At 36.1% G+C, this 26,593-nt stretch overlaps 1 protein-coding gene across 1 annotated transcript in view; it reads right to left on the reverse strand.

The window, feature by feature from the left end:
* zbbx (zinc finger, B-box domain containing) overlaps positions 1–4,079 on the reverse strand; it is a gene marked incomplete at its 3' end in the record, with an annotated part of 28,888 nt that extends 24,809 nt beyond the window's left edge. The window contains exons 1-3 of the mRNA XM_038285553.1: positions 4,013–4,079; positions 1,609–1,738; positions 1,042–1,155 (exon numbers count right to left, since the gene is read on the reverse strand). Coding sequence (XP_038141481.1) covers positions 1,042–1,155; positions 1,609–1,670 — 176 coding nt within the window. The remainder of the gene's footprint in view (positions 1–1,041; positions 1,156–1,608; positions 1,739–4,012) is intronic.
* Between the last annotated feature and the right edge of the window lie 22,514 nt (positions 4,080–26,593).

A 26,593-nucleotide genomic window follows, 5' to 3' on the forward strand; every position in this document is an offset into this window, starting at 1 on the left:
TGTTATATTTATTTTGGTCACTTTTCTGGTCACTTTAGTTTATTCTTTGTCAGTATTTAATAACATAACTCAGGTCTCTTAAGTTATTTTTCTTTAAAACAATTCTGTTATGGTTAAAAAAGTTGGTTAAATAAAAATTTAATTGGAAGTCTGTTTGTGTTCTTTATTAAAATTAAATCATTTAGCAATATCATAAAAAGTCCAGGCAGAGCTGCACATAAAATATGGTTTCAAATCTTTTCAATAATTATCTATATCAATCAATATGCATTTTTTTTTATCGATAAGCTTTTTTTCTATATCGCCCAGCCCTATGCAGAAATACAAATTGTTGTTTACTTGGGCAATAAACTAGACTGGAGTCAAAACTGTGAAGCCTAAAAGAAGGGACAAAGCAATCTGTACTTCCTAAGGAAGTTTAGGTCCTTTGGTGTTTGCAGCAAGATGTCCTACATGTCCTCTATAATGCTACTTTACATGCATATTCAATGGTTGATGCGCATCAAGGTGCAGGAAAAGGTCCTACGTGTCATGAGCATCTGACGTGTTGACGGGCTGCAAAAGCAGCAGCTACAGGAGTTGGAAAATTTGAATGGTTGCTGCTTGTCGTGCAACATCAACCAAATAGAGGAGCTGATCTGGGAGCTGGCAGGGAGACAGGCACAGCACTGCTTGTACAGATCGCTATGATCACTCATCTAAAACGATTTATTAACGCCTAAATGAACCTAAAATGTTGAAACCTGCCGGCAAAATATTTTTGATTTTATTATTCTGGTGCCTGCAGTTCGGATTACATGAGTTAAAAACTCCTTTCAGGGAACCGCTAACAGAAGCTAACCGCTTCTCTAAGTGAATCAAAACTTATTTTTGTTTATTATTTTCTTCATTTAAGTCTAATATTTATCAATGAACATCGTATCCAATGCTTAGTTTTGTTTCTCTTCATTTCTTTTCCCTAATTTTTCTTTCTAATTCTTGTGCCACTTTTTTTCCAGAATTATTGTTTCCTTTTTTTTCTTTAGCACAAAACCGACTTACCCTCTCTCCTGCTTCTCTTTACTCATGTTTTCTTTTAACTGTTCCAGCTTCTCTTCCATTTTCTTGCTTTCATTGGCCACAGTCGTTGTATCCAGTAGCAGTTTTTGCAGGTTCCTATAGCAACAAAAAACAACATGCACATATATGCAATAAGGTATCAACGATCAATCACACAAATGATCTGTTCCGTCAGATAGGACAGCGAAGCTTTTATCGATATATGTTCAATTTATCCTCTGCGCTAGCAGATCCCTGTTCTCATGGCCTAATCGATACTATAATCAATTAGTTACTGGATCAGCGTACCGCCATGCAAGGCATTTACCCAGTCAATTATCTACAGCCGTATGAGACAGGGCACCTTTTTAATCACCTAAAAGAGATTCTGCAGGATAAAGCTTATAAGCTTATAGGCTATAACTTGGTCAGAAGTCAATTTTGTTGAAGCTTTTCTCATGATAAAATTTGAATGCCTACAAATGAGGGGCAGACACACAGCACGGTAGTCAAGGAACACTAATAGGCTTCTAGTGAATGTCCTAAATCACATTATTGATCTCATCTTACCTGGCATTGTGCTTGAGAGATCCGGTCTTGTTGTTAGGAACCACAAAGTCATTTAAATTCATGCCTCTTATTTCCAGTGGCTGCAGTATTTCACCGAAGCCTTTCACTGCACTTTTGCAAAGAAACTCTCCTTCAGCAGAACAGATATAGCATAAAACATGCAATCAAATATCTGCCGGGGTAAAACGCACACAGCAATAAATGAATAAGGACACAATGAAAAGAGTAAAGATGTTTCATGAAAAAGAGATTTAACATTCAGGTCATTTTTAAAAAATGCATATGGCAGATATTAAGGTTTTCTATATTTATTTAGACAGATAAAGTCAATTTCACTGAGGGGCAGACACTGTGTTAAACTAGCAAGAGAGACCCGTCTGCTAGAAACATAAATGGTGACATTTTCCCGGCAAAATATGGTTTCTGGGGTCATCTGAAGAGGTTTTCAGAGACAATAGGTGATCATCTAATTAATTGTTAATACAGGTGCTTGTGTTAAAATTTCATTTTAAACTAAACACACGCTCAATTCAGGTCATATATTTTAAAACCTAACCCTAAAACTAAGCAAGATCATGTTTAAATTCTCAATTTTTCTATTTAAAATTATAACGTTTTTGTTGTTAACTTTTTTGAGTCACAACTTTCCATATGTTCTGATTCACACTGAGAATAAAAAAAATATTTTTTTCCATTATTCATAAGAAAAACAATGCATATCATTAATTTTATGCTACACTCTTTTTTTTGTATTTTCACATCAAAATTGCGCTCCGTATTACATAAATAAACATAAAAAGTTACTATATTTCAATAATTCAGTACAAAAAGTGAGTCATAATATAAGTAGTATTTTTATTTATTTCGGAAAGGGAAATATTTCACTTTTCCCTTAAGTATTAATGATTGAAGCTCAAAATTAGTGAAAATACACCAGATAAAATATCACAAAATAAAAACCTTACATAAGATCAATATTAAAAATATAAAAAAAAAAAATAAGAAATGTTAGGCATCTGAACAGGATGTTCATTTATTTTCAAACAGTATTTGTTTTTCCTTTTCCTGTGCTTGTTTTTGCATGTATTACAGTACACTGTAGTATAGCATGGAGGCATTCAGTCTCTGGTAGCTACTGCTAAGGTGCAATAGAAGCCCAGGTTGCTTTGATAGCAGCCTTTAGGTCATCTGAATCATTTTCTTTCATCTTCTACCTGATAATACCCTTTAGATCTCCAAATGTACTTTTCATTTTATACCACTGAGCAAAGTCCAATTCTTTTTGTTCTCTTTGGCTGAGGTAAGACACTTTATGTGGTCTATTGGTTGTTAGTTGCTGAGCCATAAGGAATGCAACAGTTGCTGCCTGTTTCCTGAACAAGTCTGTCTCTGGTGGCTATTTAGCAGTCATACCAACCAGTTCATGCTGTGTGATTTCCCCCAAACCTTTAAATTAACACTGTCTCATAATCCTCTTGAAAGTGTGGTCACCCTTGTGCCTATACCTTTTTATATCCCACTTTTCATTTTACGAAACCTGCCATCAATTTCCCTGAATTCACCATTCATTTTTTATGTTTTCTGTTTAAAACATCTTCAAACTTTCTCAGAAAATATATATTTTTAATTTTTATTAACTGAAATACAGATACATTAAAAATACATAAAAACAACTGAAATGACTGTTTTTATATATATTTCTTTTTACTAATTTTCAAGGCTGCACTTTAAAAAAAAATAATTGTCCAAAGAGCTGTTCTAAACGCAATGTGTTTTTGTTTTACACTTGTGTAAACAAAATGACAAATAAATCTGTCTAAGTCTACAGTATCATGTAGGTTAAAATAGATAATTGTTGTTGAAACGGAAAAAAAAAATATTATTTGAAAGAACCCTAAAAAATAAATAAAAGGGAAATTAAACATTTTCAACAAATAACCGTTAACGTTAAATTATGGTCAGACAGGGGTCACCCTGAACGTTTTTCAGGTAACACAACATTTTTACCGAGTTGCCTGCAAGGAAATATACCCCATTTTGAAAAAAGATAAAGCACAAGTTTGTTCAATTTCTTTAATAATCTGTTTCCGAAACTAAAACCTAATCATTAATCTTAATCCTGCCGAGAGACGGACGTTATCCCAGCTACACCTCGATTAAAAACAAAAATTAACACTTTAGACAGATTTTATTTTTCATTTGTTTACACAAGTGGAAAACAAAAAGACGTTTCGCTTGGAAACAGCTCACTGGACAATTTCATCTTTTTAAAAGTGCAGCCTTGAAAAATAGTAAAAATGACTGTAAATTTACACATTCATTCATTCCTTGACACGACGTACACATTATTTTTCTGAATGTTTGTTTTTGTATCATGTGTCGATGTAAAGCTGTGTTTACTTACGTTTATATTTACCGTATTTGAGTATAATTTCCACCGACAGCTCCTGTTTCCAAACGCGGCGTTTCTGTTGGGACGTAGTCACCATGACAACCGAAGCCGGAAGTTAATTTGCGTGGACAGCATACGCGCTGATATGAACTTCTACTTCCCTACGGGTGTTCGATGTCTAATCCTCAGTTTAGACAGATTATTACTGCGTGATTTTCTTTGTTTAATAAATAAGCATGCATTTCAAAAGCGTCCTTGATGCCTAAATAATCATGAGCAGTGGGAATTCATCGTAAATTAGGCCTCCTCGTAGCATCAAGATCAATTTAATAGCACTGACTCAAGCTTTGAACCTCACTTTTTCCTTTTTAGTATTCTTTTGGAGTTGTTTTGATTCATTGGAAATTAAAGTCTCTTGACATTTCACGTTGACAACTTTTAGAGAACAGAGGTAAAATAATTTCCCATAAGATCCAATAAAAATGCTTAGGAATTAATTTCAAAGGACCAAATCTAAAACTTGTGTCCATTAGAGAGTTTGTCTGTAGGGAAACTGCATTATGTATTTTTTCATAAACTTGCAAATTAGTTTGACTATTCCTGACTTTATGCTGTATGAAACATTTTTGCTTAACATAAAAATGTAAAACGTTTCTTTTTTTTTGTCTGTCTTAATTCTATTAAAAAATAACAACAAGAAAGAGTCCTGTTATTAATTGGCAAAGGATCTTCCTTTAATTACATCTTCTAATGATATAATAACACTCTCAGCAGGAGTTCATTGAACCCCCACCTATATAATTAACAAAAAGAAGTATGAGCTGTATACCACAATCAATTTCAAATACAGAAATTTGTTACACTAAAAGACATTTTGTTTATTTTCCTCAAATATTCTGAATAAGTTTTTTAATAAATCCATCGTCTAACACCATAATTTTCTGTATTTGTTAGTGCAAATCCTCCATCCATTTGAAATGGACTGATCTGTCATATTTTATCTTGATTATAATTGCATTATTGATTTAATAGATAATTATTTGATAAGTATGTTTTTCTCTCAGCCTTGAAAAGTTATCAGGATATGAGTTTTAGCATTGTCCCTTGGATGCACATATAGGGATTTGGCTTTATTTGTGTTCCAGCACAAAGAAAACATTCAGACAACTGCAAAAGCATTGTCAAGCTGTGCCCGAGCTTAACACTTTCTTTCAGCCCTGCAATCTTTATCACATTTCATCCACAACACAATAATGGCCCACCAAGCACACGTCCACATCATTCCTGAATCGTGCTTTCTGTCCCTTCCCCTTTGCCTCTCTCCCTCTTCCAACGTTAGTGGCATATGACCTATTGCTCCTGCCATCAGGGAAGTGTGGGTATATGACTTATTGTGCGTGCCTGTGAGCTTGTGAGTGTGGATGGTCATTTTGGGTTGTGACCCTCCAGCTGGATTCTGTCTATGCTGCTAAACAGTTACTCCCTCCCTCTCCTGTTCTCTGTCAGATCTGCCTGAACAGACAGCCTGGCGTGTAGCGGCATACCGATGAGTAGAAAACTGAGCAGAGAGGAAGAAGGGGTGGTATGAGAATGGTGCAAGGGGCTGAGAGCGAGGTATGTGGGGCAGGCATTGTAGGAAGCCAAAAGGCACATGAAAGAGTGACACAAGAAAAAGAACAAGGGACCGGCATACTGCATGAAAGGGAAGGATACAAAAACAGAGCAGTTGCAGGAAAAGGACAAGCACTGTAGTGTGAAATGTCAGGGCTATTTAATTCATTAGGAGGCAATGATCACGGCACTGCACTGAATGTCATCTGTTGGGTTAAATCTTTTTTTTCAGACAATCCAAATGCAGGGTACACAGTATACAGACTTCTTTTAAATGATTGGAAACCTTTAAAAGAAGGCACAGTCCTAGCAGTGAGAATGAAAAGAAAGTAATTACACAGCTGGAATCTAAGTAATTTCTAGAACTTCACAGAAGATAATTATGGACATTTGTTTTTCTTTTAAATGAAGAATTAGAAAATAACAATGAAAACTTGGGATTTTCCATGCATGTATTTGCCTGCTGCACTGGTATTTGAAGGAAGAACAGCAGCAGTCTCTATTAGAATTCAATGTCAGACAGATGCACTTGTTCAGGCAGCTGTGATTTTTCCATTTCCTTCCCATTTTGTGATATTTTTCCACTGATCACATTTTTGGACTCCAGATAGACTCATACAAGGTAGACATGAGGAGAAGAAAGCACGGAATTAAAATAAATTAGATTTAAAAAAAAAAGATGTTACTTAAAGTTGTCTGAGGAGGAGGAATCATCTATGTCAGAATTCATAAGGATCAAACCAAAGAAATACATATATAGCACATCTGAATAATAACAAGTTATTATGTTGTTTCATATGTCTTTACTTACTGATGTTTAGGATGCTTTATGTTGTCTCAGTTTATTTTTGTTTTATGAAAATAGATGCTTATTTCTGGCTCCTGACATCTAGAGAGTTTTTTTTATTTCATGCTAAATGAAGACTAAAGACAGATTTCCCTAAATGCCAATGGCACATTTATCTAAAACTGCCATATCAAATTAAAGTGAAGTGCTTAGATAGACGGAAATAATTTAGGCCTAAACAAACAGATATCTGCTCACATTACCTTAGGTTAGGGTGAATAAAGAAGAAAAGATCATTTTAGTTTTTAAATTAAATTCTGATTGTAAAAGCAATGTGAAAGCTATTTATAGCTCAACTTTAATACCTTGTAGATATCTAGGTATGGAAATAGCTAACTGGTCAGCAAGTTAGATGTGCTAGAGCAGGGGCCATCATTGTGGTGCCCACTGGCACCAAGGGGCACTCAAGAACCATATGGGATGCTCTCAGCGTCTGAACTTACCACTGGGTTCAGTTTGAAAGGGTATTTTATTTTGTCATTTGTTTGCAGTTATTTCCTCAAATAGTTGTGCTTTTTCTTTAGTATATTGTTTAAAATCATTCCTTTGATGCATGGTTGAAAAGCAATCTGAATTTAATTTCTTCATTTTTATATATTTTTTATTCATTACTTTTGTTAGATGCAAGCTATTTCTGTGACTGTTGTGTTTTTTTCTTTCATTAAACAAGGGGTACCAATAATTTTGTCCACGCAAACCTGAGAGCCCATTTTCCTGTTCGTATTTGCCAAGCACCCCTCCTACTCCTGTTTATGCAGCAGTTTCTCCTTCTTTGTCGAGAACCATGTATTACTTTGCAAAACAACCAATATAAAATGACTAAAGATGACCCTCTGCTTGGTTCCATACAATGATTAATAGACATTGAGGATGGGCACCAAAATGTTAATTTATTTTACCAAGTAAATATAATTTCATTACAGGTGGCATCCCAATTCAAACAACAGGAATTGTATCAATTTTTTTATGTGGTGTTAAAACTTAAATTATTTAAAATATTAAACTACCATAAAGTTACCAGCCCATACCGATTACCTCTTTTTTTTTTTTATGAAACATGTTAAAGAAGCTTGAACAGAACTGGCTTAACTGTTGATGCTATATTCATCCACCCATTTGTTGTCTTATATAAATCAAAGATTTTTTTCACGAAGGTGAGACATATAGAGCTCAAGGTGTCTGAAAGGCTGATTCCATAAATCTTACTGCAGAATCTTTAGTCACAATGCCAACATAGAGAAGTAGACTCATTAGTAAACAAAGAGATTTGCCTCATAGCTAAGCTTTTTCCTCAACACACATGAGTGATGCAGTGCCTGGATCAATGCACAAATGGCCTGCAAGCCATCTCCTGCTTCAAACTACTGCCATTAGTTGGAAAAAATCCAAGACTTTTGAACTCTTCTTGGTGAGCCAGAGACTTATTGTGCAACTGGAGGGCTGTCCCCTTTCTTGTGGTTGAGAGCCATTGGCTCAGGCTGACCGAAGCTGACTCTTGTCCTGGCCAATTCATTCTTGGCTGTAAACCCCCCTGAGGGTCATGGGTGAAAAATGCCAATAGAAACTGCTTCATCTTCTAAAAGAAAAACATAAAAGCATTTGGTTCCCAAACAAAATATAATGCTCTTTATGACAGCCGTTGAGTTTAATGAAGACAACAAACAGGATCAGTGAAAGGATCGCCTTGGAAATGTATATATAATCTGTCTTGGTTGTCTGGGTATGCTGCAACGTTAATTAAATAAATTTTGGCTCAATATATATATATATATATTAGGGGTGGAACGGTTCATAAAATCCATGGTTCAGTTCACGGTTTCATGGTCACGGTTTTCGGTTCGGTTCGGTATATGTTGATTGTTACACCGAAAAATAAAAAAATTCATAAAAATTATAAAAAATTAATGAAAAAAATCAAAAAATATTTATGAATTGTAATTATTTTTAATGATCCGTGGAAACAATGGATCATTTCCGCATGTTTTGCTGCTTTGAATTTAATCATCTCGCGCATGCCCTCTACGATCTCCAAGGAACTCAGAGCGGAGCAGACGGGAGCCACAGCGGAGGCTGTAGGCTTTGCTTTGTGCAGGCGGTCTGGGGCTCAGCGGGGCGGAGCGCTGACGGAGTATGTGGGATTTCGGGGTTAGCATGACATGTTGCTGTTAGCATAAACAAAACGTGTTGCACAATGCTTGCACACTGTTGCACTTTTATCCACAACTTTCCTTCCGCCGTCATCATAGGTCACTCTAAATGCAAAGCGGTCAAATACAGCAGACCTATAAAGTGCTGCTGGCGCGTCTTCCAACTCCTGTTCTTTCCCACTCGCCATACCCACGCAATTCTTCACAACAACTGATTTTTTTCTGCTACACCCAGCTACGCTGCTTTGCTTCTTCTTCTTCTTGTTTACTAGTGGTGGTTGGCTTTGGTCGCAGCACCGCCACCTTCTGCTCTGGAGCGTACACGCTTCGCCTATGAGAAAAAGGAGCAGCGCATGAACCAAACGCAACACACGCGAACCAAACCGTGACAGTCGAACCGAATGGTTCGGACGGTTTTCATAAACCGTTCCATCCCTAATATATATATATATATATATATATATATATATATATATATATAGTGCTAAAATCACAACACATATCATCTCAAGGTACTTTACAGAGACAATTTTTCAAATCATATAGAATGGTTACAAGTTTTATATTAAAGAAAACCCATCTGAAGACCCATAATTTATTTTCGGACCGATTTTGGATCAGTAAACTGTGCCAAGCTAAGTTCATTATGACACATTTACACAACACGCTTGTATGGTCCTCGCCTCCAAGTGACGATCTACGGTACTACTGCTCCCTAGAGGTAAACAAGCAAATCAACATGGCTTGTTTTTCATAACATTCAGGAAGTTTGGTTATAATTGTGATATTTCGTTGTTTGCGGAGAATCAGGCGAAGAAGGCAGCCTTTGTTGTATTTACTTGACAGAATCTACTTTTGTGAAGAGGATATGACAAATGAGTCTAATCAGGGGTTACAGACGCAGGAAATAACAACAGACGTTGAGGTTCATCACACTGCTAAGCAGTGTCATCACTGGAAATCGTGTGGCACAGTAAGGAAGCTTGTATTTTCAGGAATGTCTGAAATATTCTGATTACGGAAGCTGACTGAGATGTCTGCTCATGCCCTCTTTGTTATCTGAGATTCATGCCAGAACTGAACCGCACTGAGCCCTACTAATGAACTAGTACCATGTTAGCGTGGTTCGGTTGTGTCTGGTATGGTCCAGTTTGGGTGTGCATGCCACTTACACTCAACAGTTATCTCGGTTACCGTGCCAGGAACAATCTCGGCACGGTTTCAAAAGGGTAGTGTAAATGGGGCTTAAGTATGGATGCAGCGACAGTGGAGGGGAAAGACTCCCTTTTTACAGAAAGAAACCTCCAGCTGATCCAGGTTCAGTGTGAGCAGCCTTTTTCCAAGTTACACACTCCTGTGGTGATGTTTTTCAAGAGTTTAAGTCAGCCCTTAAACTGAAACAACCCTCATTACAAAACTCTCTGCACCAAACTTTATGCTACACACACTTTTCCAACCAAGCTTCTCTCATCCCCGAACTGCTGCACAGTGAGGGCTATAGCCTAATTAATCACCTTGGAGACAATGTCTCCATTTCTCTAGAGTCTAGTAGTGGCATGCTTTACACCACCAGATCCATCACTTTCCATGGAGATGTATGGCTTTGATGCATCTTCCAGTCATTTTCTGCTATTCCACAAAGGTCTCTATCCTATGTGTTCTTGAAGCAGCGATTAGCAATGCAGAAAATTGGTAGCATCTAATTTAATGTTGCCTCCCACTTGATGGTTGAGCAACGGGCCTTTCCAATCACTTCCACTTTTTAATAATACCATTGAAAGTTGGTAGTGAAATATTTATTTGCAAGGAAATGTCAAAACAAAGACTTATTGACAATTCAGGAATGTTTGTGAAAGAAGCCTATGGCTAGCAATTGTATGCACCTGAGGGTAATGAAGTAGTTTGAACGTCTGAATTCAATTATTTGGATGGTTGAGCAATGCACTTGCTGCAATGCAGTGTATGTTAAAACAAACACTTCACATTTGAAATATATATTTTTTTAGATAAATTTATATTTATTTTCTACCACAGCACCGACTTGCTGCCAAGTGGGTTTAGTCCTTTTGAAATCACAAAAGTCCAACTTGTTTTGTTGCTGAACAACAAACACTTTCAGGCCTACAAAGGGAGATGATGCCAGTGAAAAGAAGCCAATGCTGAGAGTTTAAGTGCCATCAGTGTCACAGTAGGATGAGAAACTTGGGCAGGAACACTTGTCCAGGTCCTTGACACGATAAAAAGAGTCGTCTGCTGTGACTCTTCTAATGATGTCCCCATACTTCCATAATTCTGTGCTACATGCTACAGGGGCTGTAATGCATCAGTAATAATACTATGCTTTTGGATATGCAAAAACATCAGAAGAGCTCTACAAAAAAACAAAAACAAAAAAATTTGATTTACCTTGACTGGATAAACTTGGAAAAATGTATTTATATAGCATTTATTGAGCTAAAAACCTAAAACATTTTTTGTTCGCAATTTTAGAAGTACCATCTAACTGTAAAGTGGAATAAGTACAATGTGATTCGTATATGAAGTCAAACTCTTTTACTCTGCCAGCCATGGGCGTGCACACATAGACACTAGGTGGTGCTAAAGCACTAGGAAGTTTGCCCTTTATCAATGAAAATGCCCTTTTGAAACTCGTTTTTTTTTTTTATTATTATTAATATTATTAAGATTTTACTGATGTCGGTTTTGAAATGATCTTTTGAAAACCTGAGCCATTAAAAATGAATGAAACAATGCCCCAATATGAGCCACCTCCTTACGCACACCCGACCAGCCTATCTCTCTTCCTTTGTCACGTGAACTCGCGCGGTCGCCCGCAGGGCATGCCAGATGCGCAGCATCATAGCAGTTCAGTAAGCATCTTCAGATAGCAGGAACGGTCGCTGACAGGCTGCTTCTCCCGTGCCCCATTAGCCAGGTAATATACAGATCAAGCAAAATCATTTTGTTGCATCATCTCTGCATGGCAGCACCATGCAGAGATGATGCTTTTCTCCACCAGGGAAGATGGATGTAACTTAATACAAGACAACCCTTAAAGCCAACCTGGTGGAAACGGTCAAATTTGTCGCTCAGACTAGATAACAATAGCTGAGTTAAAGCTGTTTTGAGAAGAGGAACTGGAAAGGAATTAGTCTATGCATGCTCAAACCTTGAAGAAAAATAAAACAAAGGACAAACATGTCATAAGATAGTTTTACAAGTGTTGACCCAGGTGGGCTGAAGAAAAAAAAAGTTCCCATTTTACAGAACTTTCACTAGGGTGGTGTGTGGCTGATCGCTGGACAAGATCTGAAATAGTTTATGAACAATTAATACTTTACCAAGTAATTGTGCAAATGAGCCATTATCTTTATTAAACTACCAGACAGACAGAATTTATTACAATTGAAGAGGCTAAATTGCTTTCCTGACAATAAAAATGATCTTCGCCACTCTTGCAGGACGTGAAGTTTCTGATTCGTTAACCTTTCTTAAGAACTGAAGCAAAAAGAATAAAAAGAAATCCACTTCAGTTTATTCCAAAACGTAGTTTTTATCCTGCTCCATTGAAACTTCTAAAGCGCTGCAATGCGCACGCCTAAAGCAAAACTGTGCACGTGACCTTAACTAAACACAGGACATTAACAGGAGCCCTAACCGCAAAATATAACCAAATGCTTAATAAAATAAACAGTATATTTCAATATCTAAATTCTAATCAGATGTAATGTAGAGAATAAACACATTTTCTATATGGCTCTAACAAAAATGAAGCACTACTTGTGTCAAAGTCTAAACAACACGCAGATAGAAATCACAGAAGGATATAAAGATAGCATATTAGAAGGAAAGACATGAAGGAGAGGAACAAAGAAAAGAGAGAAAGGTCTGCAGTATAAGTAAAAAGAAAGACGGGCGGCGAAGGAGCGGGGAGGATATCAAGGTGTCAGAAGCTGATGGCTGGTCATTGCGTGTCATTGAGAAAAGAGACAGAGAGGTAATGAGAGCTGTGGTGGAGCGGAGAGAGGCCAGAGGGCTGGACGCAAAGGCCAAGTGAGGAATTGAGAGGTTGAGTGTGGAAGGGAGGGAGAGACGGATGGCTGTGAGAGATGACAGTGCGGATGGGTGAGGAGGGAAGAGGAACACGGAGAAGCGCACGGGAGTGGCTCTCCATCATGTGGAGTAGCTTCAGCCGATGGGTCTGTGTCACGCCCCAGACGGGCTCTCACACGGCTGCGGGCGGGAAAAAAAAGGATCATACCCGGAGATTACAGGCAAAGCTCAGATGAGGATCTGATGACAGTTAGCGATGGGATTAACTTTAGCTGGTGGCAACAGGAATTCTGTCTATCACATGATGTAATAAAGGAAATAGAGCTATCTGATGAAAGAGAAACAAGCAAGGACAGATTTAGTAAAAAAAAAAAAAAAAAAAAAGAAAGTGTCATCCATCCCCCAAAATTGAGACAAAGCAAAATGATAAAAAATAATTAGATGTAAGCAGTCAGAATCATAACTGCCAAGGAATAGAGGAAGGATCTTAAAAAGAAAGCAAATCAAAAGTTAAATAAAAACATAAGCCAGCAGTAGCAATAACTAAATTGCTTATACAGGCCTCAAAGGTAGAGTCTGGCAGTAAGAGAAACTAGTTGTTTATCTGTATCAAATAAAAATCATTTTGAACCTTATTTTTGTTAAAAATCAAAATTCAGGCAAAACTTCACAGTGACAGGAAATGCCTCTGAAAATCACCCAGATTTGCCATGACATTTGATCACCTTGGAATAAGCTGACTCTGTTTGATCACATCCTCCTATTGTTCTGTCATGAATTTCAGAGACTAATAATGACAGGAACAAGGTTTACAATTTATCTTCCCCAACATGTCACTAAGACAAGCTGCTAGAGCAGGTAGAATATTGTAAGGCCATATTACCAGAAATGTTTAATCTGTCTGATCACTCATACTAACCCTCTTTATGGCTTTGCTCTAACAACCGATGTCACACATAGAGACACACTTTTATGCTTCATTCTACTGAATAATGCACAACACTGAACTGCTCCTCCACTGCCATCTGGAGGTTGTGAGTAAAGCAGAGCCAGAAACCCCACCTCACACTGGGGTTTTACATGCTTGGGTGTAAGATGAAATGGAGAATGGTCATGCCAAAAACAATCTCTACCTATTCGTGAGAATCTTTATTTCAAATGACATCCATTTTGTTAAGTATTACACCAACAGCACGGTAGTAGTTTCCATTTACAATCAAACAAAAAAGAGAACCTATTTACATCAGGCAAAGTGGAGATTGGTCAAGTCTACTTAATATTTGCATGTATGTGTCAGGTAGTGTGTCTGAGCACTTTCATACAATTTTTGTGAGAGTACAGGCTTTGCATACATAATCCAGAGCGTTCGACCAACTCTATTTCATTTGTATCTGGTTGCTTGTGTGCATGTGGATAAAATAGATTATTCTTCAATAGGATTTTGGATAATCCTATGTGTCCTGGTGTGCGTGAAGGTTTTGTCAAATACCTCATAAGTATACACATTTTATATTGTAAATGCTGTTGAATGCACAGGAAACAAAGTATCTCCAGTTACCAGAGAGGAGTCTATAACCCAAATTTGAACCCAGAAAGCTCAGAGGGCTTTAGCTTATAGTGTGACGTTTAATATAAAGACTGAAAGCGGGAGGAAAAAGATTACCCAGCTGGCGTCCGACTTCCAAAATCCATTAACTGTTCCCTCTTAAGCTAATAAGTTTTTACATTGTGCTTTTTTTTTTTTTTTTACCTTTTTATACGAACCACATTATTAGAAAACGGTTAATTGCTTAAGCTGTTAATGTAGTTGTTGCTTTGTCCTGGATTGAGCGCAACCCAGGATCTACTAGAAGCAAGTTTCCTTTTGCATGGTTTGAATGTATTATGAATATGCATGTTCTCTCTGGGTACCTCATTCTCATTTTGCAGTCTAAAGATATGCATGTTAAGTTACACAGTCCCTGGCCATTTGTCCTGTTTGTACATGTGTTTTGTCCTGTGAATGAATAATTAACTGTACATACAAAGTGTAGCTTGTATCCCATTTGGTTATTGTTGGAGATAAAACTCTGCAAGGACTAACTGGACATATGTTTATTTCTTCACCAAAGTTTAAAACACTGTAACTAGTTAAAAATGGAAAGATTCATTGTATTTTTTTTTTCAAATCCAATCGTTTACTGTATCAGCTATTTAGATTTCTAGATTCAATTTAAGAACAGGATAGCAACCAGAACCAGACAGGAGAATGCGGTTTCAGGACATCCAGGGTAAAATCTTTACCCAATTAAACACTGATAATATTTTCCTTGTTCATGAAATGGAGGCTGGGTTAAGGTTTGTACAACGAAACCAAAACAAACATAAAAAAATGAATAAATCCCAAACTATATCAGCAGAGTAATGAGTTGTCAATGGAAGTTATGTTACTGCTGATTAAAGACAAAGGAAGGAGGCAAGCTGGCTAGGCAGCTAGAAAGGTCAAAAGCCAGAAGTGTCAGGTTTAGGATTGATGGTAAAAATTTCAAAAACTACATTACTCATATGAGATATCAAATTTCCCCTCACCACTGTCTGATTTTGTTTTAATGATCAGTTGTAAAAACATTAAGTCATTGCTCAGACTATCTCCAGGCGCCACCTTAAACATAGTGGTGACCAACTCTACAGTATTTCAATCATTTTTCAAAGTGCTATTTAAAGCAGCAATGAGTGTATATGCTGAAAAAAATGCAAGACATGCTATAAAAATTTTTAAACCCATGGATCTAATTGATTTGAAAAAAAATATAAATAAATAAACAACAAAGGGTTGGCTAACCAAATTCTTAGAGGACAAACTAGAGAAGAGAGGTTGAAAATGAAATCTTAAACTACTTCTTAACTCTATTTTTAAGCAGGTTGATGGTCTTTTTCTTACTCAACTGTAGTATCTAGATTTTAACAGATACAACATTTTTGTCAGTAAAGTATAGTCAAATGGTGCCCTGGAGTTGCTGGTTGCATTTTGGATAATCTTGTGAACAGACCCCAATATGGTCTAAATGTCCCATTAGTTATTATGTTTCAATAACTCTTGGTTTTTATTCTCTCTACTGTTTGTTACTGTACATCCTGTATAATAGCTAATAATAGTCAATAGAAACAGACATGCCTTAAAAATAATAAATGCCTAAGATTTGTGCAAAGATTTTGGAAAAAAAAAGTTTTGTTGGTTACTATAATATTGCAGCATGTTGACTTTGTTCAGGTTTTTTTTTTTCTTGTGGTTTTATTGAAATGTTCAATGAAAACACAAATTTAATTAGAACGTGTTTTGAAGACTACATTTTCTATGCAATTGAAAGTGATATGGACGGATGTTTTCCACTGTATTGCTGAATTTGATATCCATCAGTTAACAGATTCAGAAAACTAAAAGGTCTAATCAATAAAAACTCAGGTTATTAGAATAGAATAACAAAGAAAAATAAATAAGTTCTAGTTGATATTTGAAATTACCCTTTAATTTTCAGTATTGTTTTTTGTTTTGCCTTGTAAAAGGAATAAGAAATGTGAAGGTACTAGTAAGTGTGTTTAAATGCACCTAAAAGATAAATTAGAACAACAGATGAATCACCTCTGAGTCTCTTTCCAATCTTTCTTTAATTTATTTGGGTAATGTTCTTAAATCCATAAACAGGATGTTTCAGTTTATTTCCCTTTCAGCTGTGGACCCTGGAAGGAGACATACAGATGCAGACATACAGACTGAGGCAGAACTGTGAGTTGAGAAGTTTAATGTAAAAATAAGTTTACATGCAGATTAGGGTTACAGAGCAGGCATGGAAAGGAAAAGACATGGCATGAACTGTTCAGATACACAATGAATGGTGAAAGCAAACTGACAGGAATATATGTGGTTATAGACACCAGAAAACAAAGCTGATAACCAGGTGACATGAATTACATGTTTAGGAGGCAAGGATGACAGCAACTGAATGTGAACAGACTAATTACACAGAGAGAAAACAGCAAAACCATAAATTAACTAGAGCAAACTGCCAGAAAGATCTTTAAAAAAAACAAATTCTGACATGAAAAAAACAAAACAAAGATAGATTAGAAAAAAAGGACCAAATAATAATGTAGAGAACAATAACAGGCTAGGGCAAGATCAAAAAGAGGAATTCCTAAAGTAAAACCTAACAAGGGAAAACTCTAAACAGAAAATACAACTTCAAAAAGTATGTGGACCAAAGAAACTTTAAGATCCCAATAAAAATAAAGAGGGAACTAAAATCCTCAAATAACCCCTCAAACACAGCAAAGACAGTCTGGCATTTTTTCCTTTGCTGTTGCTCTCAGTTCTTCCTTTTGCATTTTGATGCTTGATTTGCTGCTTCTTCCTCATTCTTAATGGTTAAGTCTGATGTATGTTTTGTGCGCAGATGAAAAGTTTAGAAAAAAGGAGACATGGTGCATTTAAGATGGGTTTAGGTTGCTTATACAAAAGTACTTAAATGAAAAATGTAAGAAAATTGATTAACTAGTGCTGTGGAGGTCAGCAGTTTCAAATAGATTATGAACTTAAAGTAGAAATGATAAGGGGTGATGGCAGTATGAATGGCCAACAGGTTTTTATCTCTGATTGAAGTAAACTTTATTGGACATGTTGAAGGGAACAACATTGACACAGCAGTGTACAATGTTTAGGAAAGAAATGAGGAGAGACAGATGTTTGATTTTTTCACATCGATCTAAGTGGCTGGGCTTAAAAAGGGTTTAAATGTGGAAAAAAGTGATGTAAAAAGTGAAGGAAGAAAGGTGCACTATATCCTGTGCAGATAGAATCAGGCACATAAAACTGCACTGGAAAAACAAACAAGTGAAAAGATTTTTAAATTAAGTGTATTTATCCTTAATTTGAGTCGGTTAATGAGATAGTAGAGTATTTTTACTCATAAAATAAGATAATTAGATAATATGCACCTGAAATAAGACAATGCAAATGTGTTTTCTTATTTTAAAATTAAATTGCCATGTTTCATTGGCAAAATGTGTCTTTTACCTCCTCAATCCAAAAATAAAAACACTTATTTTAAGAAACTGGTGGAAACTGATCAAGGAATACTACCCATAGCTTAAAAACGAGGTTGGATATTCCCTTGACGATTAGGGTTACTATATGACGGGAGGATATAGTAGGATATGCAAAGGAATCTATGTATATGCTTAATATGACACTTAGGCAGATAAAAGAATACAATCTGAATTACCAGTGGAATTTAAAAGTGCAGGCAAGTACAGAAGAAATAGTGCTAGTAGGGAGATAGATGTAGCACCACTGGGTTAGGTTTGCGGCATGGAGGGCGCTAGAATATGCAAAGGTTTTTAGTGAGCTCTGGAATCTATGAGGCTGGACAGTAAAGAAAGGGACAAGGCTCTCTTTACTGTTCAGAATAGTACTTGATAAAGGAAAGAGATAGAAATGTCTTTAAAAGTAAAAGAAGTGTGATGACAAGAGGGTATACTTGAAGTGCAGATGAATATGTTAGAAAAAAAAAGGGCAGATGAAGGTAGGTTACTGAGTGAAGAAGTGTAGATGATTAGTGATATAGAAGGAGGGAAGTAACTAAGAGGCTGTAAAGTAGAGAGGAGGATGGTCAAGATGACATACATCTGGAGGAATGGAGATGTCAAGTAGAGAAGGAAGTGGGCTTTTCAACTGCAGTACTTGAGAGTCTGTGAATGTCTGTGAAGTGGAGTACCAGTACACTGGTAGCAATTTCTAAGAGCAAAAGTTTACAGAGGAATAAAAAATGATCAACTGCATCGACACATCAGAAAGAGCTTTGGTTGTCTAGAGAGATATAAAAAAGAGGACCAAACATGAGATGCTCATTTTGGAAATGCTAATGGAGATCTATAGATAGGGTGTGAAAGAGCATAGTGGTATCTCTATAAAAAAAAAAAAAAAAAAAAAAAAACTTTAATGTAACTTTGTGAAGATGGATATATACAAAAACCAAGAGACAGGGAAGACGTGTGCAGTAGGAGTGATAGATGAGTTCAAGGTAGGCGGTGGGGTTACATCAAGGATTAGATCACAGCCCCCTCTTGTTTGCAGTGATGATGAACAGGTTGACAGATGAGGTCAGACAGGAGTCCCCATGGTGCCTTGGTTTCACATGTGAGACTTGGATCAGTAGTAAGTGAAGGAGTAAATGAAAGAGGGTATGAAGAGATGGAGTTAAACTACCGATCAAAGATTTTAAGACACCATTGGCATTCAATGGATTTTCCTTCTTTTTTCACATTGCAGTTATAAAGAGAAGACATTCAAAAGATAACAAAAACAGAAATTATGATCGCCCTCAAAACATTTTGATGCTTTTGAGAGGGCTATTTAAATTCCAGACTGTCTTTAGTGTCCATGTGCTAATAGGGACAACGCAACATGAACACTTCAATCCACTGTTATATTCCCTCTAGTGAACGTCTATTTCTTTTAGAATATTTAAGAATATTTATAGAATATTTAAGATTTGTGATCTTTAGATGGTCAAATATTTCTTTGTGTTAAAAAGCCTTTAAATCCACACATCCCAAGTGGTACTCAAAGATCTGAAGAGCTGTTCATTCTTCCCAAGACTAGGATGGTGACCAAGGGAGGAAGAGTTTATGTTTTGTTTTTGTCTCAGCTCCTATGCTCTGGAACAGTCCCCTCTTTCTTTGAAATCTGCTGAACCTTGAAATGATTTTAAATTTTTTATAAAATCCCATATTTTTGCAATGGCTTTAAATTCCCAAGAGGACAACCGTTAGGGAGTACTTGTTTCATTAACTAATTTTATTGCTACTTTCAATGGCCTATATTGCAGTTTTGTATTTTAATACTTGCTGCTTTTTAATATTTACCTTTATAGCAATAATAAGATTTATTATGGTAATGTTTATTTTAGATTCTTCCATACAGTACCCCCTCCTTTTGATTAATTATTTGCTCATGCTTGGCATTCTCTGAATAAGCTCCTGAAATGGCTTTTTATCAGTCTTTAGTGGTAGTTGATATAAAAATTGAATAAAATGACTGTGTCAAAACCTCTGACTGGTAAAGTATTTTCTGAAAAGACAGGAGAATTACAGTGAGCAAAAACAAGTCAGAATGAATCTGGGAGAGTGAGCAGCCAACGGTGGCCAGGAAGAAGCAGGGTGTGGATGTTCTGAAGGTGAATGACTGTAGTACCTGGGGTTAGTCATCCAAAGCAGAAATGGGCAATATTCAAGAGCTGTTGGAAAAGGAGTGTAGCAGTGTTGACTGCATAAACAGGAGTCCTGTCATGATATATGGATTAGAGCTTCTGGAACTGACAAAAGACAGAAAGAAATGCTGCTGAGTTAAAGATATTCTTGGCAAAAGGTATCCAAAATTCTAAAACAAGTTTAATCTACAGTTAATATTCTTATAAATGTAGATATCAGCAGTTGTTTAAATTCAAACTTTGTACTGAACAAGCACCAAACTTATGACCCATTGTTTTTAAAATTCTGAATCACAAAACCAGAGTGCTAAAAATTTATTTTACTTTGAATTCCTGAACTTTCTTTGTTTGGAGTGAGATTGATCTGGGTAAAGTCTGAGACTGACTAACAAAGCAAAAAATCGTGACCTAGTCCAATGAGTGAGGGTTTCATCCCTATAGACAGCCAAAATTGGTTCAGTGATGCATGTTAAATATTGTTAGATATCAGTTTCATTTTGTTGTAGTTATAATTTTTACAAGGCCTACGCCATATTTTTCTTTATGTTGTTTTTTTGTAATCAATTTGGATGCAAAATTAATATTATTATTATTATTATTATTATACTCTTAAAGAAGAGAAAAAAAAACACATTTAGGGCTGCCTGGTGCTGCAGATTTAGTACAGTTAGCTCTTTACCCTTGTACCAGAGAGAGTTTAAATTCCATCTGGAGTCTTCCTGCTTGGAGTGTGAATGTTGAATGAACATTTTAAATATTGAATGAATATCTGTGCAAACTTTGATTCTCTCTGGGTACTCTGGCCTCCTCTTACCATCCAGAGACATGTATTTTGCAGTACTGTGAAAAAGCTTTTGGTATTTCAAAAGAATTCCCCTGTTTGTACCTTATTTGTCATTGTTAAATATTAAAGAGCAATGATATTCAAGTATAAGAAGAATATGGCCCAATTACATGTGAAATGATAGTTTATTTTTACCTCCTCAATTATAAGTATTGCTATCATCTTATTATAATTTTTCTTTTGATCAGGCACATAGATATTATTGTTGCTAAATCTGCAAAACTGAGAAATCAAGAGAACCCGTCTGATAATATTAAGTTGTTGGAATCATTTCAAAAGGAAACATTCAGGGAGGGATGTTCAAAGATTCCTAATAAGAAGCACCAAAATGCACTTGTATTTTTTTTAAAGTCCCTGCAATAAGCGGGCGCGTTTTGGGTGATGTACAAACATTGCTGTTCAAATGCTAATATTTGCGCTATTATGTTATGCCCACTAAAATGAGCAGATTCTACTGGCAGTTTGAGAGAGAATGTAAAAGAAAGATGATGACTAAACCATTTGGTTGGAGATAATGAAAAAAGTTAGTCAAAAATTCCTAATATTAAATATATATAGCGTGCATTATTTAGGTTGCTTATCTCTATATGGTGTGACAAAAAGTAAAAATTAAGATGCTGAAAAAAAGCAAAAGCAAACTATAGCTAAAGAAAATTTTGAATCCCCCAGGGTTTCCTGAAAGGATACCATGTCTTATTTTTTTATTAATTAATATTTCACTCCACCCATAAGTTTGCTTATTAGAATATGACAGATGAAGACAGACATGCTGTTTAATAAACTGCAAGCGCTAATCACTTTGAACCTAATCTTCTATGCAATGCAAACACGTGTTGCACGTGTTTTAAGACATGCCAATCTTCAAACAAGATCAAGCCCTTGATGGTAAGATCTAAAGAAATTAGAAAAAAAGTCTCTTACATCTATGCAGCTTGAAAGAGTTACAAAACTATTTTTAAGCCTATGGGACTCCAACAGGGTAAATAATTTCTCAGGCCAATGTAGGTTAATTGGTTCAGTACGTTTCCTTAAAGGCTAAGTCATTTGGGGTGCTAAAGCTAGACTATACATAAACAGTGAGTCAAACACTGGTTCGGCAGTGTCATTTTCTTTCCCTGTACTTCTTTACCACTAATGTTGGCAATATTCTACTTGTATTTCAATAATAAATTATATGTTTATAGCAGCTGCTAATATGTTGATATTTAAAGTTGGCAACCACTCACCGTGCAAAAGAGGTGAGGCTAGTGCATTTCAAACTAGACTCTTTAATAGGTTGTTGGCACCAGAAAGACTTTTACATTATCTCTATGCTGCACAAACGGGGCTAACCTTAGCTGATCATCCTTTTTCCAGCTCTGTTAACACATAAGCAGCATCAATGTTTATTTAATGTAAATAATTTTAACAAACTGGAAAAAAAAAGTTAAATAAAAAGCAGATATATTTACTTTGAGTTGAGACAAGCTAAGACAAAATTGCAGGTGCATTTCAGATAAGCAGAGTAATAAAGAGGTACCACATTTTTGTTTAAAAAAATGGATAAATAAATTGAATGGTTTAACTTAAGTATTTATTTTCCTCTATTTTGATGAGTATTTCTCACATATACTGAAACTCTGAGTTTTAGATTATAATTTACGGTGAGACTGAAAAAATAAAATTTTAAGAACTGAAGTTGTCCAAATGATTATTAGGGAAACTGCTAGCTTAACATTCATCCAGCTGCGAGTCACTCATACTATCTACAAGTAGGGCAAACCACAAAAGAGTTTTTTCTTTTTTACAGTATGCTGTATCCAAGCCTATTAATGGAAAGATGTTGCATAGATTAGAAAAGTGTGGTAGAAGAGGGTGTTAAAACAACTGTAGCCTTGAGATGATGGTCAAGATAAATAATTCAGAGCAGCCAGGGTCCACGCTTCAAGAGCTAAATTTTGTAAGAGATTTTGTAAGAGATTTGATGCATTCCTTAAGTTAAAACTGGATCAGGAGATTCTGTCTTGGTTGAAGCAGAAGAAATAAAAGCAAACTGTTGCCCAGTGGTTCAGAATGTTATTTTTTGATAAAAGGAACTTTATCGGTTTCTCTTCGCCTGGAAGCTTTCAGGCACAAACTCCGAGTTTTTAAGGGTTCAGGGTGAAGTTTAGATAATAAGCAATTATCTAGAGAGCCGTCTTATCTCCTAGTGTTTTTCCAAAGTATATATTCAAAAGTTCGAATATATAATATATATATATACAGTATTTTTTTTTTTATCTAAGAGTGTCTTTGAAGTTTGCTTATATTTTAACTGAATTCCTTGTTTCATTGGTTGGTCTTTCTTAACCTCAAAAAGTCAAAAATGCATGTTTTTATTTATGAATTTTAACATCTTTGTTGTTCAAAATGCTTTTGAATGTGGGGTTGTTCAATCCATGAACCACAGTAAAGGAATCTTTTTTTTTTTATCTCTTAAACTAAAAACCCTCACATCCCTTAAGAAACTCAAGGGTACCAAAAACATGTGGTAACGGAATGTTGTATTTGTTAAATGTTTGCTGTGTTTAAATGATTTGCTGTGTGACTTTGCTGTATTTTGTATTTTATATTTGTTTTATACAGTTTTGCTAACTTGGCTAGGTCTTCCTTATAAAATATATTTCTGATCCAAATGGGACATCCTGATTGGATAAACTTAAAAAAATCAAAAAATTATAGTTTCTGAAGGATAGATGCAGTAAAGTGGACTCCTAAACAGAGCCACTGTTCACAGCTGTTGAGCATCAATCATGTTTTGCATTAGTGCTGATGTCAGAAGTACATCATCTTATGTTTTAGAACATCAAACCAATAAGTTTAATACCTCTAATGTTCCTGTTATCATTCAAATGCAGCTTCCATGCCACTCTGCACCAATGCAGTAATTGAGGATCCCTGACCAAGTATTGAGTACATTTGAAGTTTAGCAGATAAAAAAGCTTTAAGTAAATTGTTAGGAAAATTATTATTGATGTGAGTCTGTTACACCCTAATATTACCTGCCTGTTGTGTGTCACAACTAATGTTTTCCCCAGTAGTTTATCTTATTAGAACAGTTTGTCTGTTCAGATATATAGTTATCATCTTCATTCTGCACATGGCAAAGACATGGGAATGGATTGAAATCTGTGTCCTTGATCTAAAACCAAGTGTAATATTCTGATCAGGCTGGAGCCATGGATGTCTCCATATCTACAAATATGTATGATGTAATGATGTGATGGTGTGGCAGACTGGAGTTGTATAAAATGCTTCTCTAAATGTGAATCGTGGCCACTTCAACGAGATGTAAGCGCTGCCTTCTGTAAATCTAAGCAACTTTTCTGATCTGAGTAAGATAAAAATGTCTGTCAAAATCTCTTGTCCTGTCTCATGGTTATTTAATACATATACATTAAGAAGTGTTACTTAAAAAGTTTGTCCCAAGTGATTTCTTCTCAGGAAAAGAAAAGGAGAGAAAGCTTCAAGATGCAAACCAGAACTTTTCATAACAAAAGAAAATTTCTGTAATAAACATACTTTATTTATTTTACTTTTGAATTGTTATAAAGTCTTGCCTTTTGTTTTTTATTAGCTTTAACCCACAGTTATAATTTATCAAAATACATGTTTAATTAGACTCTTCATTAATCAAGTGACAATTTCTAAATCATCCAAGTAAATTATCTCTCCAGTGAAACTAGAGAGTTTATTAGATGCATAATACTTGTCATTTCTGTCAACAGCTTCCTTCTTTCACCTCCTCTGTGTCCGACTGAAGTCTTAACTGCAGGAGTGTGATGTGAAAATTTTTGGCTGTTTAATTAGCTTTGTTAATCTGTGTTCATTTACACAACACACAGAATAAACAATCCCGATTTTATCCCATGCATCAGTTGAGAACGCCTGGGTGTTTGTTGTTTATGGATTATTGTCCAGCTTAAACAAAAAAAAAAAAAAAACACACCTGGAAAGATCACGACACACACCCATCACTCCTCGTTTATCTGTACTTATCATCATAAAGAAAAGGAAAAACATACAGGCATGCACTGGTACTGCAAAGTGCATGTATGAATACAGAGACACAGTACTTTGGGATGGACAGTTTTTGTCATTGCAGCAGTTCCCCAAACAGGGTCCTGATTAAACAGCAGCTTAGAGCACTTTAATTTCATGGAAGAACAGACAGACAGCAAGGGAGAAAGCAACGAGGAGAGAAAGCAGAGAAAGAGAGGAGGCAACAGATGTGCAGGCAGGGAGAGGAGAAAAGGTGGAGGTGAGAGACTGACAGAAACAGAGAGAATGAAACAATCTGCTCCAAGAAAGAGGATTGAAATGATGGATGGAAGAGAGAGAAGGGGGGCATAGTAAAGAGGTAGATTATTTAAGCAATGAAAGACAGCGTTGACTGATGGGATGTGAGGGAGAGTAAAAGGACAGAGAGCAGCATCAGGCAGAGGCAGAGGAGATAAAATATAGAGCAAGAAAGTGATAATTAAATAAAGAAGAAATCTTAAGGCCTGTCCAGAATATATAAAAAAGAAAAAGAGGTTTGTAGAGGCTGGAAAATATACACGCTTCAGGCAGGTGGAGGGCTTCAATATTTCAGTCACATAAAAAATTCAAATCCCTGCTAAAATCTGTGAACACTGCATATTTGTGATCGGTCCTCCGTTCTGCAACACAGCACGCTCCTCATCTCCATCAGTACATACACACACAAAACAACACGCAATGACACACCCAAGCCGAGTTAACGCCTAAATGGAAAGCTGGGAGAGATTATTAGAGGATATCAGGCAAAGGGATGCATCCAAACTGTCACACTTAGTTCCAAACAAACACAAACTGAACAGTTTTGTCGGCAGAGCCTCGAGGAGATGAGGCGAGTTAAGCCTGCAGCCTGCAGCAGCTCAAGTGTCCACACATGTGTGCTCTGCTGAGAATTTTCCCTCCGTTCAGATTCATTATTCTATAGGTTTCCACACTAAAAAGGCTCAAATGTGTTTAGCATTCAGTTAAGACAATCTAGTCTCCAGCTGCAGAGCCTGGTGAAAATACAGAACAGGGTTTTATGATATATGTTAAGAAGCATAATCCTTTTGCTTTAGCAAACTCTCTCTGACCTTATAGAGAACTGTGCAGCGTTTGAACTCAGAGTAGCAGTAATGTATGAATTTTAATGACACATTCTTTACTTTCAACTATGCTATACGTTGACTTTTTTGTAGGATACCTGTTTGAAGAGTTTTTATGTGAACAGAAAAGAGCAGACTTCAACTCTGCACCACATTACCATTCCGCCTTCTCTGTATTTACCGTTAGGAAATGCTGTTGTTTTCTGTTGGTGGAAACACAATGAGGAGAAACATGCAGCAAAACATAACCAGTGATATTAAATAATAAAAAAACTACTAACCACCAATCACATGCTTCTGTTAGTCCATTTTCCTACCATCTTCTACAGTATATACCATAAGGAAAGCTGTCGTCCAATGTCCACAGCTGTTAGGCATCAATCCCTTTTATCTGTGCTGAGGTTGGCAGTACATCAGTATTCAAACCAGTAGTTCATTGCGTCTAATGTTCCTGTTATTGTTCCATTGAAGCCTCTATAACAGGAAGCCAAGCACCATAGTTAGACATTTTCTCACCCTTTAACAAATGGAAGCTTAAAAAATGTAGGTATTATTGTTCTCTGTAAAGTATTTCCAAGATGTACTTCAGTAAAAAGTATACTTTACCCTTGACCTCCCCTTTGAAAAAACTGTTTATTTTTTTATTTTCTGTTTTTGTGGGTTTGTTTTGTACTCACTGTTTCAAAAATTGGTCAATGTATGTATT

Source organism: Cyprinodon tularosa, unplaced genomic scaffold (genome assembly GCF_016077235.1).
Source record: "Cyprinodon tularosa strain WSP-4 unplaced genomic scaffold, ASM1607723v1 ctg211, whole genome shotgun sequence".
In the NCBI taxonomy this organism is placed as follows: Eukaryota; Metazoa; Chordata; class Actinopteri; order Cyprinodontiformes; family Cyprinodontidae; genus Cyprinodon; species Cyprinodon tularosa.